At 64.5% G+C, this 15,667-nt stretch overlaps 1 protein-coding gene and 1 non-coding gene across 14 annotated transcripts; both read left to right on the forward strand.

The window, feature by feature from the left end:
- The first annotated feature begins 65 nt into the window (after positions 1 to 65).
- LOC127489877 (uncharacterized) lies at positions 66 to 6,978 on the forward strand. Of its 10 annotated transcripts, none has more exons than XR_011389357.1 (3): positions 66 to 4,705; positions 5,359 to 6,126; positions 6,240 to 6,978. It is a non-coding gene; the product is annotated as an uncharacterized protein (transcript). The 10 variants fall into 10 exon arrangements; XR_011389362.1 differs by having other exon boundaries at positions 66 to 4,378; positions 4,437 to 4,705; positions 5,359 to 6,978; XR_011389358.1 differs by having other exon boundaries at positions 66 to 4,348; positions 4,379 to 4,705; positions 5,359 to 6,978.
- Positions 6,979 to 9,902: 2,924 nt separating this feature from the next.
- Positions 9,903 to 15,572, forward strand: GSDMD (gasdermin D). 4 transcript variants are annotated; one of them, XM_051841780.2, is made up of 11 exons: positions 9,903 to 10,061; positions 12,620 to 12,873; positions 13,003 to 13,195; positions 13,554 to 13,722; positions 13,919 to 14,021; positions 14,174 to 14,227; positions 14,422 to 14,478; positions 14,587 to 14,759; positions 14,835 to 14,976; positions 15,063 to 15,136; positions 15,257 to 15,572. In XM_051841780.2, the coding sequence occupies exons 2-11, from the start codon at positions 12,657 to 12,659 to the stop codon at positions 15,488 to 15,490; spliced, it is 1,416 nt and encodes a 471-aa protein (XP_051697740.1). In that variant the 5' UTR covers positions 9,903 to 10,061; positions 12,620 to 12,656; the 3' UTR covers positions 15,491 to 15,572. The 4 variants fall into 4 exon arrangements, with proteins under 4 accessions (XP_051697740.1, XP_069931696.1, XP_069931697.1 ...); XM_070075595.1 differs by having other exon boundaries at positions 9,921 to 10,061; positions 12,620 to 12,814; positions 13,588 to 13,722; XM_070075596.1 differs by lacking the exon at positions 13,919 to 14,021 and having other exon boundaries at positions 9,921 to 10,061; positions 12,620 to 12,814.
- Positions 15,573 to 15,667: the final 95 nt, after the last annotated feature.

Consider the following 15,667-nt stretch of genomic DNA (forward strand, 5'->3'; position numbering starts at 1 on the left):
GGGGGCGCGCCGCCGCCTGGCAACGCCCACTGGGGGCGGGGATACGCACGCGCAGCGAGAGAGGCGGTTGCGTCACCAGGGAGCGCCGGGGCCTGGCCTCGCGCGTCCGGGCCGGCGCCGGGCCGGTGGGGCCCCGGGTCAGCGTCCAGGTGCGGGCACTTGGCGGGGGCACCGAGGCCTGGCGGGGACCTAGCGGCAGAAGGGCCGGCTGCAGTGGCTGGAGGCCAGGATGCCGTGTCGGGACTCCGGCTGCGGCCGCGGGGAGCGCAGTGGGGGCGAGCGCGTGGAAGCCGCAGGAGCCCGCAGCGAGCGCGGCTGCCGCGCGGAAGCGGGGGTTGGGGCCAGAGCGGGCCCGCACCCGAGAGCGGACGGCGGAGACGCGCCGGCGGCCGTGCGCAGAGCCCGTGGGCTGTCACAGCCGCGGGAGGGGCGAGGTGGCGCGGACGAGCGCCGAGTGCTGCGCGGTTTCGCGGGGCTGGGGGCTGGGGGTGACCGGATGCTGGCTTCGGACGTCCTGCTGGGCGAGACGACAGCGTTGTGACTGCAGTCGGTGCCCTTGAGTCGAACACCTCAAAGTGGCTGAAATGACAGCTTTTAGGATGTATATGTCTTTTTTAAAGATTTATTTATTTATTTAAAAGAGGTAGAGAGAGAGGTCTTCCACCCGCTGGTTCACTCCCCAGATGGCCGCAATGACCGGAGCTGGGCCAGGAGCCAGGAGCCTCTTCTGAGTCTCCCACGTGGGTGCAGGGGCCCAAGCACTTAGGCATCTTCCACTGCTTTCCCAGGCCGCAGCAGAGAGCTGGGTCGGAAATGGAGCTGCTGGGACCAGTGCCCACATGGGGTGCTGGCGCTGCCAATGGCGGCCTCACCCGCTAAGCCACAGCGCCGGCCCCATGTATGTGTCTTAGTACGGTTAAAAAAAAAAAGTGTCCAGGATGGGCGTTCAGGGTACGGAGTGTCAGGTGCCCAGGTGTTTACAGTATGGAGTGTCAGGTGTCCAAGTGTCCATGGTACGGAGTGTCGGGTGTCCAGGTGTTCACGGTATGGAGTGTCAGGTGTCTGTGGTACGGAGTATCAGGTTTTCAGGGTACGGAGTGTCAGGTGTCCAGGTGTCCACGGTACAGAGTGTCAGGTGCTCACAGTGCTGAGTGTCAGGTGTCCAGGACAGGTGTTCACGGTACGGAGTGTCAGGTATCCGGGTGTCCATGGTATGGAATGTCAGGTGTCCACGATACGGAGTGTCAGGTGCCTGGGACAGGTGTTCATGGTATAGACTGTCAGGTGTCCGGGTGTCCATGGTACGGAGTGTCAGGTGCCCGGGACAGGTGTTCACGGTAGAGTGTCAGGTGTCCATGGTACGGAGAGTCAGGTGCCCGGGACAGGTGTTCATGGTACAGAGTGTCAGGTGTCCATGGTACGGAGTGTCAGGTGCCCGGGACAGGTGTTCACGGTACAGAGTGTCAGGTGTCCATGGTACGGAGAGTCAGGTGCCCGGGACAGGTGTTCACGGTACAGAGTGTCAGGTGTCCATGGTACAGAGAGTCAGGTGCCTGGGACAGGTGTTCACGGTACAGAGTGTCAGGTGTCCATGGTACGGAGTGTCAGGTGCCCGGGACAGGTGTTCACGGTAGAGTGTCAGGTGTCCATGGTACGGAGAGTCAGGTGCCCGGGACAGGTGTTCACGGTACAGTGTGTCAGGTGTCCATGGTACGGAGTGTCAGGTGCCCGGGACAGGTGTTCACGGTACAGAGTGTCAGGTGTCCATGGTACAGAGAGTCAGGTGCCTGGGACAGGTGTTCACGGTACAGAGTGTCAGGTGTCCATGGTACAGAGAGTCAGGTGCCTGGGACAGGTGTTCACGGTACAGAGTGTCAGGTGTCCATGGTACGGAGTGTCAGGTGCCCGGGACAGGTGTTCACGGTAGAGTGTCAGGTGTCCATGGTACGGAGAGTCAGGTGCCCGGGACAGGTGTTCACGGTACAGTGTGTCAGGTGTCCATGGTACGGAGTGTCAGGTGCCCGGGACAGGTGTTCACGGTAGAGTGTCAGGTGTCCATGGTACAGAGAGTCAGGTGCCCAGGACAGGTGTTCACGGTACAGAGTGTCAGGTGTCCATGGTACGGAGTGTCAGGTGCCCGGGACAGGTGTTCACGGTACAGAGTGTCAGGTGTCCATGGTACGGAGAGTCAGGTGCCCGGGACAGGTGTTCATGGTACAGAGTGTCAGGTGTCCATGGTACAGAGTGTCAGGTGCCCGGGACAGGTGTTCACGGTACAGAGTGTCAGGTGCCCGGGACAGGTGTTCACGGTACAGAGTGTCAGGTGTCCATGGTACGGAGAGTCAGGTGCCCGGGACAGGTGTTCATGGTACAGAGTGTCAGGTGTCCATGGTACGGAGTGTCAGGTGCCCGGGACAGGTGTTCACGGTACAGAGTGTCAGGTGCCCGGGACAGGTGTTCACGGTACAGAGTGTCAGGTGTCCATGGTACGGAGTGTCAGGTGCCCGGGACAGGTGTTCATGGTACGGACTGTCAGGTGTCCGGGTTGTGGGGAGCAACTCGGACTAGACTAAGTTACTGGAATTAAGACTTACTCTATGCATCTGCTCTCCCACAATATGGCACTGGGAGAAGAGTAAACAACTTCTACACAGCTGCCTCCAGTTCGACCAATAACCTGCAGGAGCTGATCCTGCTCCTGATTGGAGGAGAGCAGCGTACTCGGCGTGTGGGTAGCAGAGTTGGGATTGGTGGAAGAGGACTATAAAGGAGGAGAGAGACAACATGCACCAGGAACATCTAAGGGGAACATCCGGATAACATCTGAGCAGCCCCCGAGAGAGCTGGCCGGCGGTGTGCCGCTCCCCCGTGGAAGTGGGGAAAGTGGCAGGGGGGCCCGCCCCTCCACGGAGGTGGAAGGATCGGCAGCCAACCCGGGAAGAACCAGCAGCAAACCCGGGGAGGGCCGAGCAGACAAAAGAACAGCGCAGGGTCCTGTGTCGTTCCTCCACGAATGGGGGAGTGACACGGGTGTCCATAGTATAGAGTGCCAGGTGCCCGGGACAGGTGTTCATGGTACAGAGTGTCAGTTGTCCATGGTATGGAGTGCCAGGTGCCGGGACAGGTGTTCATGGTACGGAGTGTCAGGTGTCCGGGCGTCCATGGTATGGATGTCAGGTGTCCATGGTACGGAGTGTCAGGTGCCCGGGACAGGTGTTCACGATACAGAGTGTCAGTTGTCCATGGTATGGAGTGCCAGGTGCCGGGACAGGTGTTCATGGTACGGAGTGTCAGGTGTCCGGGCGTCCATGGTATGGATGTCAGGTGTCCATGGTACGGAGTGTCAGGTGCCTGGGACAGGTGTTCACGATACAGAGTGTCAGGTGTCCACGGTATGGAGTGTCAGGTGCCTGGGACAGGTGTTCACGGTACAGAGTGTCAGGTGTCCACGGTATGGAGTGTCAGGTGCCGGGACAGGTGTTCACGGTACGGACTGTCAGGTGTCCGGGTGTCCATGGTATAGATGTCAGGTGTCCACGGTATGGAGTGCCAGGTGCCGGGACAGGCGTTCACGGTATGGACTGTCAGGTGTCCGGGTGTCCATGGTATAGATGTCAGGTGTCCACGGTATGGAGTGCCAGGTGCCGGGACAGGTGTTCACGGTACGGACTGTCAGGTGTCCGGGTGTCCATGGTATGGATGTCAGGTGTCCATGGTACGGAGAGTCAGGTGCCGGGACAGGTGTTCACGGTGCGGACTGTCAGGTGTCCGGGTGTCCATGGTATAGATGTCAGGTGTCCACGGTATGGAGTGCCAGGTGCCGGGACAGGTGTTCACGGTACGGACTGTCAGGTGTCCACGGTACGGAGAGTCAGGTGCCGGGACAGGTGTTCACGGTACGGACTGTCAGGTGTCCGGGTGTCCATGGTATGGATGTCAGGTGTCCACGGTACGGAGAGTCAGGTGCCGGGACAGGTGTTCACGGTACAGAGTGTCAGGTGTCCACGGTATGGAGAGTCAGGTGCCGGGACAGGTGTTCACGGTGCGGACTGTCAGGTGTCCGGGTGTCCATGGTATAGATGTCAGGTGTCCACGGTATGGAGTGCCAGGTGCCGGGACAGGTGTTCACGGTACAGAGTGTCAGGTGTCCACGGTATGGAGTGCCAGGTGCCGGGACAGGTGTTCACAGTGCGGACTGTCAGGTGTCCGGGTGTCCATGGTATGGATGTCAGGTGTCCACGGTCTGGAGTGTCAGGTGCCGGGACAGGTGTTCACGGTACGGACTGTCAGGTGTCCACGGTATGGAGTGCCGGGTGCCGGGACAGGTGTTCACGGTGCGAACTGTCAGGTGTCCGGGTGTCCATGGTATGGATGTCAGGTGTCCACGGTATGGAGTGTCAGGTGCCGGGACAGGTGTTCACGGTACGGACTGTCAGGTGTCCACGGTATGGAGAGTCAGGTGCCGGGACAGGTGTTCACGGTGCGGACTGTCAGGTGTCCGGGTGTCCATGGTATGGATGTCAGGTGTCCAGGACGGGCGTTCATGACACGGATGTCAGTGGAGATCCTTGAGGCTGACGGCGATGCAGTGTGGGAGCAGCGGGAGCCGAGTGTCCAGCCTCGCAGTGGAGCGCTGGGCCCACGTGGGAGTTCCTGGCTCCGGCGCCACGCCAGCAGGCCCTAGGAGGCGACGCTGATGGCTCAGGTGAGAAGCTGCCTGCCGGGCGGGACTGAGCTCCCAGCTCCTGCCGCGCCCAGTCCTGGCCGCTCTGGGCGTCGGGGAGTGAGCCAGCTCATAGGTGCTTCTCTCTCCTCTGTCTCAAAAGAAAAAAAGCCCAGGAAATGGGAAATACGTTAATCAATAAAATTTGCTTTTCCTCTCCAAATCAGTTGAATAGCTTAGCAAAGATAGTAAAAAGGTATCAGGCGTGCAGCTGTGGCGGCAACATGTGGGGCCCGACAGAGGGCGAGGCGTCCTCCTGGTCGCTGTGCGTGAGGGCGCAGCCCGGCCTCAGCCTCTGCCCCGCGAGCAGAGTGGCACGCTCGGGGCCAGGCTGCATGTGTCCCCCACATCATCTGAGACCCCCGCCCCGATGGTGGGGGAGGGGTCTCTGGGCGGTGCTGAGGTCCTGAGCCCTCTCAGGCCTGGCGCTGTCCTCCAACCAGAGCGCGGCCTCCGCCAGGAGCCAGCCACCACCTGGTCACTCCCCCCTCCCCCACCTGGAAGACCCCCCCAAGCCCACTTCTTTCTCCATGTGGCACTCCTGGCCACGGGGGAGGGGGTGGCCATGCAGACTCCGGAGCTGACCACCGAGGCCTGCCCCTCCCTTCTCCCCTCCTCGGGCTCGTGTTTTACAGATGTGTTTACGTGAAGGAGCAACAGAGGGATCGTCCGTCCACTGGTTCCCTGGGCCAGGCCAGAGCCCATAGGACCCTGTGCCGGGCTCCTTTGTGGGGGCACAGTCGGGCCATCCACCGCCTTCCCGGCCATCAGAACCAGCTCGGCAGGACACCGGCACCGCAGGCAGCGGCTTCGCCCGCTCCGCCACACCATCGGCCCCGCTCTGGCTTTCTCCACCCTGCAGCCCAAGCCCCCTTCTCCCTCCTGAGCTTCACAGCGGTCCCCGTGCCAGCCGGGCCTGGCCACACCCCGCTTCTCTGCAGCCCTGCTTCCTAAGGCTACCCCAGAACCCTCTGTGAGGGCTGGGCGAAGAGGCATGCATGCACTTGATTGACAGGCAGAGAGATCTCCCCCCACTGGCTCACTCCCCAGGGCTGGGCCCAGCCGGAACCGGGAACCAGGAACCCATCCTGGTCTCGCCCAGCACCTGGACCGTCTCCTGCCGCCCTGCTGATACCGGGTGCTCGTCAGTATTCTGACAGTGATAGGCGGTGTGGGCTCTTGCCAGGAATTCAGAGAATTCTGAATACGGCCCAAATAGCTCAGTGTGTAAGCTTTCTTATTCGGTGAGGGGAGCGAGGGCCCCGTCCGCAGCAGGGGGGTCTGGACACTGAGCTGCGTGCAGCGCCCCGTCCACAGCAGGGGTCTGGACACACGAGCCCAGCGCCCCGTCCACAGCAGCAGGGGTCTGGACACAGCCCAGCGCCCCGTCCACAACAGGGGGGGTCTGGACACAGAGCCCAGCGCCCCGTCCACAGCAGGGGTCTGGACACAGAGCCCAGCGCCCCGTCCACAGCAGGGGGGGTCTGGACACAGCCCAGCGCCCCGTCCACAGCAGGGGTCTGGACACAGAGCCCAGCGCCCTGTCCACAGCAGGGGGGGTCTGGACACAGCCCAGCGCCCCGTCCACAGCAGGGGTCTGGACACTGAGCTGCGTGCAGTGCCCCGTCCACAGCAGGGGTCTGGACACACCGAGCCCAGCGCCCCGTCCACAGCAGGGGTCTGGACACAGAGCCCAGCACCCGGTCCACAGCAGGGCGATCTGGATACTGAGCCGCGTGCAGCGCTCCGTCCACAGCAGGGGGGGTCTGGACACAGAGCCCAGCGCCCTGTCCACAGCAGGGGTCTGGACACAGAGCTGCGTGCAGCAGCCTTTGGCTCTGGGGAGCTGCTGGCAGCGAGGGTCTGTACTGGCAAAAAAGTCCCCGGCCCACCGTGTTCCAGGCCTGTTGTCCATGTCCAGCGGGGCGTGGTCATGTAGCCTGATTGGCAGGTGGGGTCAGGCAGGGGCATGAGCTCACACCCAGGTGTGGTCTTCCCGCTCACAAGCCTAGTCAGTTTTATCCTCTCTGCCTGCCTACGTCATTGCCCGGCACCGGAGCTGGGAGGTGGCCTGGGAGCAGCAGTCAGGACTCGAGTGGGGCAGGGTGGACGGGGTTGCCATGACGCGGTGCGCTAGCTGGAACACGCAGCCTGGATCGCTCCAGGAAGCCCTGGAGAGGCGTTTGGGGAGGCACCCAGTGGGTGGGAAATCCATACTTAAGTGAATAAACACATACTTTAAAAAAAAAAAAAAAGCCCACAGAGACTTTTCTGTACTGCTGGCCTCGTGCTCTGCACGGACGTTCGTGGGGGCGGTGGCACTAGGCCGAGATGCCCCGCAGCGACTGGCTTCCTTCCTGCTGGTCCAGGCTGTCACCTGCCCCCCCACTGGGACTCACACAGATAAACCCCCCTCTTCCTTGGGGAACCTGGCTTGCAGCATCGCCGCAGGCCCCGGGACCCAGTGCGGCCCCCAAAGCTGTAACCGGATCCTGGCAGTGACCGCCTCCCACAAAGCGAGCGGCCCTGCGTGCCTAGGGGACCCCCTGCCCCTCAGCCATCCCGCGCACGGCCTCAGGACGGGCGGGCGGGGGTGCGTGCTGGACCCCGCAGCCCGGCTCTGGCCCTGTAGCGTGGGGATGCCCTCTCGACCACGGCCCCGCCGCTGCGGAGGCCGTCCAGTGCGGCACCCTCCCGCCCGGGCACCCAGAGGGCTGTGGCTGCCGCGAACTTCCTCGGGCTCAGCGCCCACCCTGGTGCCACAACCATCCCACTCTGGCGACCCCACCCCCAACTCCACTGTGGTGGGGTCCCAGTGCACGCGGGCAGGGTCATGGCGTGGTCCCCAGCGGGCGGGAGCATGAAGCCGTGGGCCGCTGGCTGGAGCCCGCGTGCGCCCCGAGAGCTGCCCCCCCCCCCCGACTGTTCCTAGAAGCCAGCGCCCTGCCTGCTGCTCCGTTTCCCACAGCCGGCTCACATCCGCTCTCTCGCCCGGGGCTTTTTGTTTCGGGAACAAGAGATTGTATGAGCACTGCCAGTGTCCCCGCCACAGCTGCCCCCGTCCTACCAGCTGGTGGGCAGGCAGGACCACCGCGGGCCACACCCTCAGCTGCCCGAGCTCCTCCTACCGGGTGCCCACGAGGGAGCTAGCCCTCCAGAACAGTGAGACCGGCTGGCCCCACCCCGCCGGGGCCCCACACTCCAGGGCCCTTCAGCAAGGGGGAGGGGCATGCCCAGAGGGGTCCCCAGAGGAGTCCCCAGAGGAGACCTGGGAGCCCGTGGGTCTGCAAGGGCAGGGCAGTGCCCGGGAGCCCACCGCTGCGGGCCCCAGCTGCCCCCCCGGCCTCTAGCACCTGTGACTGACTCACGGCCGCAGAGCAGGGGGTGTCCACGTGGGGGCACTTTCTCACCAGCTTGGCGTTGCTACCAGGACCACCTATCGAAACAGCTTTATTAACATTGCTCACAGACTGCTGGCGGGGGAGGGGCAGACTTCACGAGAAAGAATTCAGGCGTGGGACAGAGGGCGGCGGTCAGCAGGGGGCAGGGGTACGGTGGGACAGAGGGCGGCGGTCAGCAGGGGGGCAGGGGTACGGTGGGACAGAGGGCGGCGGTCAGCAGGGGGGCAGGGGTACGGTGGGACAGAGGGCGGCGGTCAGCAAGGGGCAGGGGTACGGTGGGACAGAGGGCGGCGGTCAGCAGGGGGGCAGGGGTACGGTGGGACAGAGGGTGACGGTCAGCAGGGGGCAGGGGTACGGTGGGACAGAGGGCGGCGGTCAGCAGGGGGGCAGGGGTACGGTGGGACAGAGGGCGGCGGTCAGCAGGGGGGCAGGGGTACGGTGGGACAGAGGGCGGCGGTCAGCAGGGGGCAGGGGTACGGTGGGACAGAGGGCGACGGTCAGCAGGGGGCAGGGGTACGGTGGGACAGAGGGCGACGGTCAGCAGGGGGCAGGGGTACGGTGGGACAGAGGGCGGCGGTCAGCAGGGGGCAGGGGTACGGTGGGACAGAGGGCGGCGGTCAGCAGGGGGCAGGGGTACGGTGGGACAGAGGGCGGCGGTCAGCAGGGGGCAGGGGTACGGTGGGACAGAGGGCGGCGGTCAGCAGGGGGCAGGGGTACGGTGGGACAGAGGGCGGCGGTCAGCAGGGGGGCAGGGGTACGGGCGTCGTCAGAACGGGGTGGGGGACAGAACCTGAGAGAGAGCGCCCGTCACTCAGCCTGGGGACGGCGAGGCCCGTGGGTAGGTGGAGAGGGTGCACCCGGCTGGGCGGGCGGCAGAGCTGAGCGCGCAGTGGTCAGACTGCAGCTGATAAGGGAAGGGTCCAGGCCTTCCTGCCGTGCCCGCCTCCCCCCCCCCCCAGGACAGAGGTGTGCTGAGTGTCAGTGAGTGGACTCCTCCCGGCGTTCCCTGCTCAGTGCTGTCAGACGGGGAGCCCCCTGGGCGGGCAGAGGAGCCTCCCTCGGGCGCCCGCCCTGGAGGAAGGACGTGACGGTTTTATTGCTCCGTGTGGTCAGGCCGGGCCACCCGTGGGTGCTGAGAGAGGGTTGTCCGGGGAGCCTTCCCTGGGGGAGGCCGGGACCCCGGGGAGTGGGCAGGACTTGGGGTGTGAAATCCTGGGCCGCTTCCCGTGAGCTTCCGAGCTGCCACCTCCTCTCTCTGACACTCCTTCCTCAGGCTGGCGTGCGCCAGCCTCTCCACAGACGGAGATCCCCCATGTGCCTGCTTCCTGAGTCACGCGCCTCGCCCGGCCCGTGGGCAAGCCTTGTCCAGGGCCCGGTGCTGCCGTGCGACCCGTGTGTTCCACCGTGGGTTTGCTGTGTTTTTTCACCCACACATCAGTTACTTCACGCTTTTGGGCGACGGCAGGGAACACTGGCTCACCAGGCCCACTGGAGCCCTGCCTTCGGTCCTTGCAGGCACTGCGGGCTCACAGGTGGCCAGCACCGCCCCCGCCAACTCGGGCCTCTTCCAGGGAGCACGCGCCACGCTTCCCTGATGACCGCAGTGCTGGCAGCTGTCTGAGTGCTTCCTGACCTTTGCACCTTGTGCACCTCCACTGTAGGCGTTTAAGAAAGTGAGCTGCCCGCAGAGGCCGCCAGGAACGGCAGGCAGCTGGGCGGCCGGGACAGGCACTTCCCCTCCAGGCCCAACTGGTTCCTGGGAGGAGGGGCGGGCCCCAGGGTGGTTTCCGGGAACCCAGTTTCACTTCCCAGGCTTACGCTCACTCTGCTGCTCCCATCTGAGCAGACGACTGGCCCCAGCCCACAAGACAGTCTCACTTCGCTCCCTGGGACCGAGCCTCTGCCCTCCGGTGCCCACAGTCACGGTCACGGTCAAGGTGAGCTGCACCCTGCCCGGCACTCGCTCGGCACTCTGGGTGGGGACAACCTCACTTCTGCACCCTCCCAGGTCACCCCGGGTCTCTGGAAAGCTGTCTGCCTGGGCAGGGCGCTGGGGTCGGCCTGCCCAGCACCCAGGCCCTCGCGGCAGTTGTAGGCATTGGCTTCCTCGAGGAGTGGCTGCCCCTCCGGGCTGGCCCAGGTTTCTTGTGTCCAGCTCTGGCCTGCTTTGGCCTCTGAACCCTGACGCCTCGGCCCCAGACAGGAGGCTCCTGGGGCTCCAGGCACAGAGGAGGCCCTGGAGGCTGGGGGTGGGGCCCAGGGACACTGCTGGGGCTTGCTGCTCGCCCGGTGCCAGGTCCCAGGAGGCGGGGGACTTCTGCTTCCTCCCCGGTCCTCTGAGCCCCTTGGCCAGGGAGGCAGCAGCCACAGGGGTCCGAGCACTGACCCCCGCGTGCTGGCTCTAAGCTTCTCAAGCTGACACGCGCTGCAGCCCCTGGCCCCCTCGCCCCAGCACAGTGCCCAGTGCCTGTCCCAGTGGCCTGAGCTGCCGAGGGCATGAGTGGAGCCGGCCTGGAGGCCCTCAGGGCCCCGTGGAGACAGGGACAGTGGAGGCAGGGTGGACGCGCTGCTGCCGCTCCTTCCTCTCCTTCTCCTTCTCCTTCTCCTTCTCCTTCTCCTTCTCCTTCTCCTTCTCCTTCTCCTTCTCCTTCTCCTTCTCCTTCTCCTTCTCCTTCTCCTTCTCCTTCTCCTTCTCCTTCTCCTTCTCCTTCTCCTTCTCCTTCTCCTTCTCCTTCTCCTTCTCCTTCTCCTTCTCCTTCTCCTTCTCCTTCTCCTTCTCCTTCTCCTTCTCCTTCTCCTTCTCCTTCTCCTTCTCCTTCTCCTTCTCCTTCTCCTTCTCCTTCTCCTTCTCCTTCTCCTTCTCCTTCTCCTTCTCCTTCTCCTTCTCCTTCTCCTTCTCCTTCTCCTTCTCCTTCTCCTTCTCCTTCTCCTTCTCCTTCTCCTTCTCCTTCTCCTTCTCCTTCTCCTTCTCCTTCTCCTTCTCCTTCTCCTTCTCCTTCTCCTTCTCCTTCTCCTTCTCCTTCTCCTTCTCCTTCTCCTTCTCCTTCTCCTTCTCCTTCTCCTTCTCCTTCTCCTTCTCCTTCTCCTTCTCCTTCTCCTTCTCCTTCTCCTTCTCCTTCTCCTTCTCCTTCTCCTTCTCCTTCTCCTTCTCCTTCTCCTTCTCCTTCTCCTTCTCCTTCTCCTTCTCCTTCTCCTTCTCCTTCTCCTTCTCCTTCTCCTTCTCCTTCTCCTTCTCCTTCTCCTTCTCCTTCTCCTTCTCCTTCTCCTTCTCCTTCTCCTTCTCCTTCTCCTTCTCCTTCTCCTTCTCCTTCTCCTTCTCCTTCTCCTTCTCCTTCTCCTTCTCCTTCTCCTTCTCCTTCTCCTTCTCCTTCTCCTTCTCCTTCTCCTTCTCCTTCTCCTTCTCCTTCTCCTTCTCCTTCTCCTTCTCCTTCTCCTTCTCCTTCTCCTTCTCCTTCTCCTTCTCCTTCTCCTTCTCCTTCTCCTTCTCCTTCTCCTTCTCCTTCTCCTTCTCCTTCTCCTTCTCCTTCTCCTTCTCCTTCTCCTTCTCCTTCTCCTTCTCCTTCTCCTTCTCCTTCTCCTTCTCCTTCTCCTTCTCCTTCTCCTTCTCCTTCTCCTTCTCCTTCTCCTTCTCCTTCTCCTTCTCCTTCTCCTTCTCCTTCTCCTTCTCCTCCTCCTCCTCCTCCTCCTCCTTCTCCTTCTCCTTCTCCTTCTCCTTCTCCTTCTCCTTCTTCTTTTTTTTTTTTTTAAGATTTACTTGTAGCCGGCGCTGCGGCTCACTAGGCTAATCCTCCGCCTAGCGGCGCCGGCACACCAGGTTCTAGTCCCAGTCGGGGCGCCAGATTCTGTCCCGGTTGCCCCTCTTCCAGGCCAGCTCTCTGCTGTGGCCCAAGTCCTCGGGCCCTGCACCTGCATGGGAGACCAGGAGAAGCACCTGGCTCCTGCCTTTGGATCAGCGCGGTGTGCCGGCCTCAGCGGCCAATGGAGGGTGAACCAACGGCATAGGAAGACCTCTCTCTCACTGTCCACTCTGCCTGTAAAAAAAAAAAAAAATTTACTTGTTTACTTATTTATTTGAAAGTCAGAGTTACACAGAGAGAGGGAGAGGCAGAGAGAGAGAGAGAGAGAGAGAGAGGTCTTCCACCCGCTGCTTCACTCCCCAGATTGCCGCGACGGCCAACACTGAGCCAGGCCGTCGCCAGGAGCTTCTTCCGGGTCTCCCACACGGGTGCAGGGGCCCAAGCACGTGGGCCGTCCTCGCTGCTTCCGCAAGTGCATTAGCAGGGCGCTGGATCGGAAGCGAAGCAGCTGGCTGGCACCGGCGCCCATAGGGGATGCCGGTGCCTCAGACGGTGGCTTTACCCGGCCCCACCGCTTCCTTTGGCCCTGGGGAGCGGCCGGGGCAGGAGCCTCCCGCCAGCCAGAACGCCTCAGGACTGGCTGGCCACAGCTGCTCTGCAGCCATCTAAGTGCCAACCGCCGCCCCCGCCCCTTCCAGCCCTGCGGCACGTGCCCGACCCCCACTTCTGGGAAGCATGCCGTCGGCCTTCAAAAGCGTGGTCCGCAGCGTGCTCCGCGAGCTGGACAGCGGCGGGCAGCTCACCCCCGTGGACAGCCTCCACAGCTCCACCAGCTTCCGGCCCTACTGCCTGCTGGGCAGGAAGCCCTCCCGCTCCCTGTTCTGGAAGTCTCGGTACCTGTGCATCGACCTGTCAATCAAAGACATCCTGGAGCCGGAGGCCCCGGAGCCAGGTACCCAGCCTGGTGCTGGCGCCCGCAGAGCCTTAGGCGGGCTGGGGCCTGCGCCCAGCCGGCCCGGCACCGGCAGGCTGGCGGGGAGCAGTGCCCGGGGACAGGGCCTGGGATCTGCTCTTGCTGCAGGTGCGGAGTGCAGCGCCTGCTTCGACTTCGACGATGTCGTGGATGCACAGGTGCAGGGCAGCGTGGAGCTGGCCGGCCCCGGGCAGGGGAGGATCGCGGGCGAGGCTGCGGTCTCCGGCAGCAGCAGCAGCTCCATGAAAGTGTGCAGGCTGCGAGTGGGCACGAGCACCTTGGAGGCCATGGTCCGCGGCAGGTGAGTGCGGCGGCTCCGGGAAGGGGGCTGCAGAGTCACCGCAGCCTCCCCGGCCGGGACTAGAACCTGGGCGCCCTGGGCCCCGGGGGTCAGGCTGGGCTCCCCCCACCCGGCTGCTGTGAGAAGGCCATGGAGTGGACACAGGGCCACAGGTGACAGACGGCGATGGAGGGCAGCCAGGGAGCAGCCGAGTCGGGGGGTGGTGGGCATCTCCCCTGGAGCCCATCCCTCCCCCACATAGACACTCACAGGAGCACCAGACTGGTGTCCACAGACTGCTGGGTGCCCCGGGTCAGCGGGGGAGGCAAGAGTCCCGTGGCGTGGCTCCCCCGTGAGCTTCCTGGCCCTTGGGCCCCAGGCGCCTGCGGCAGCCGGAACCCAAAATCCTGCAGCAGCTGCGCCGTCGTGGGGACAACGTGTACGTGGTGACCGAGGCGCTGCAGACACAGCAGGAGGTGCAGGTCACCCAGGCCCGCAAGCAGGAGGGCTCAGGCCAGTTCACACTGTCCGGAGCCGTGCACTTGCAGGTGTGTGGCCAGCCCTGCCCCACCAGCCCCACCCGGGTGGGCTCTGCGGAGACCCCTCTGAGGGACACTCACAGCCAGGGCGTCCTGCAGCCCGTGTTGGCCCCCACCGGTGACAAGCCTGTCACCACCAAGCAGCCCACACCCACCCCCCTGACCGGAGCCCAGAGCCCAGCCTTAGCCCATGTCCACCCCGCAGGGCAAGGGCCAGGGCCACCTGAGCCGGAAGAAGATGGTCACCATCCCTGCGGGCAGCGTCCTTGCCTTCGGGGTGGCCCAGCTGGTCATTGGCTCTGACTGGGGTGAGCGGGGGCTGGGGGTGGCAGGAGGCGTCTGGCTGCACAGCCCGCTGGGCACGAGCCATCAGAGCAGGACCTGCGGTGGCAGGGGAGCCCCTGGTGGGGGTGCTGGGAGCTGCTGACCTGCCCTCCCTGTCATTCTCGCTGCCTCCCAGACATCCTCCTCCTCCCAGAGAAGAAGTGGAAGACGTTCCAGCCGCTCCCCCCAGGTGAGGCCCGAGCACCTCCCGGCCCAGCCTTCTTGGCCTCTGAGGCTTGGGACAGAGGGGCTGTTTGGCCCCATCTGCCTGCCAGGGTCAGAGGAGCAGAGAGGGACTGCGGGGGCCCAGGGGAGGCCTCTGCTGCTGCCCTCCCTGGCCCTTCCCCGTGTCCTGCCTGAGGCACGAGTCTTCCTGTGACGCAGGTGACAAGCCACGGAGCTCCAGCTACTCCCTTGTGCCACATTCTGGGTTTGAGGCAGGTCAGTGGCCCCTGCATGCTCCTGGAACCCCCACGGGGTCGGTGCCTCCTGACTAGGGCGTCCAGGGCCCTGCGGGCAGCCGGGCAGTGCCGCACTCGTTCCCTACAGATGCGCCGGCCGAGTGGCCGGTGCTCACGGAAGACTTCCAGGGCCTTCGGGCAGAGGTGGAGGCCAAGCTGCTGGAGCTGGAGTGCTGGGACAGGAGGCTGAGCCGGAAGCTGCTGGGGGGCCTGGCGCCCTTGCTGCGGGACCACCAGGCCCTGGGGGCCCTGGAGTCGCTGGTGAGCAGAGGGGAAGCCAGGCTGCGGGTGGGGCCTGCCCGGCTGCCCAGGCTCACAGCCCGTGCGTGCCCCCAGCTGGAGCAGGGCCTGGGCCGCGAGGAGCCGCAGCCCCAGGACGGCCCAGCCAGAGCCGTGTTCGAGTGCCTGCCACGTGCCTCCGGGGCACTGGTGATGGAGGTCGCCAACCCCATCTTCTACCTGGTCGGGGCACTGACCGGTGAGCCCCGGGGGCGCCAGAAGGGAGGGACCTGGGCTCTCCCGGCTGAGCTGGCAAGGACCCGTCTCCTCCCGGTCTCTCCCCAGTGCTGAGCGGAACTCAGCAGGAGCTGCTGGCCCGGGCGCTGGAGACAGGGGCCCTGGTGGGGCAGCTGGAGCTGGTGAGTGTGTGCGGGGTGCAGGGCACGGCTGGCCCGTGGGCGGTGGCCCCGGGCGGCTCTGGGAAGGGGTGCAGTGAGCAGACGCTGCGTCACCGGCTTACTCATGCCCCTGCCTGGCAGGTGGGGAGCTTCCTGGAGCAGAGTGTCCCCTGGGAGGAGCGCAGCACGGTGCCCCTGCCCCCCACGCTCCTGGGGAGCAGCTGGGGCGAGGACGCGGCCGCCTGGACCTTGCTGGAAGAGTGTGGCCACGAGCCACAGGCGGGCGCCCCGGAGGTGTGCTGGGAGCCGCAGGCCCAGGGCCCCACGTGTGCGCTCTACGCCTCCCTGGCACTGCTGGCCAGGCTGAGCCAGTAGCCCTGCCAGCCGGCATGGCTGGGCCAGCTCTCACGGTGCCTGGGAGCTGGCGGCACCCAGTAAACGCGGTGTGTGGAGCCAAGAGTGGTCACGGCCTGTCTGAGGGGCCCTGGGCAGGAGTGGGGGGACACGGGGGCTCACAGCAGGCACCAAGGGGCAGGGGGAGCCTGCCCTGTC

This window comes from Oryctolagus cuniculus, chromosome 6 (genome assembly GCF_964237555.1).
Source record: "Oryctolagus cuniculus chromosome 6, mOryCun1.1, whole genome shotgun sequence".
In the NCBI taxonomy this organism is placed as follows: domain Eukaryota; kingdom Metazoa; phylum Chordata; class Mammalia; order Lagomorpha; family Leporidae; genus Oryctolagus; species Oryctolagus cuniculus.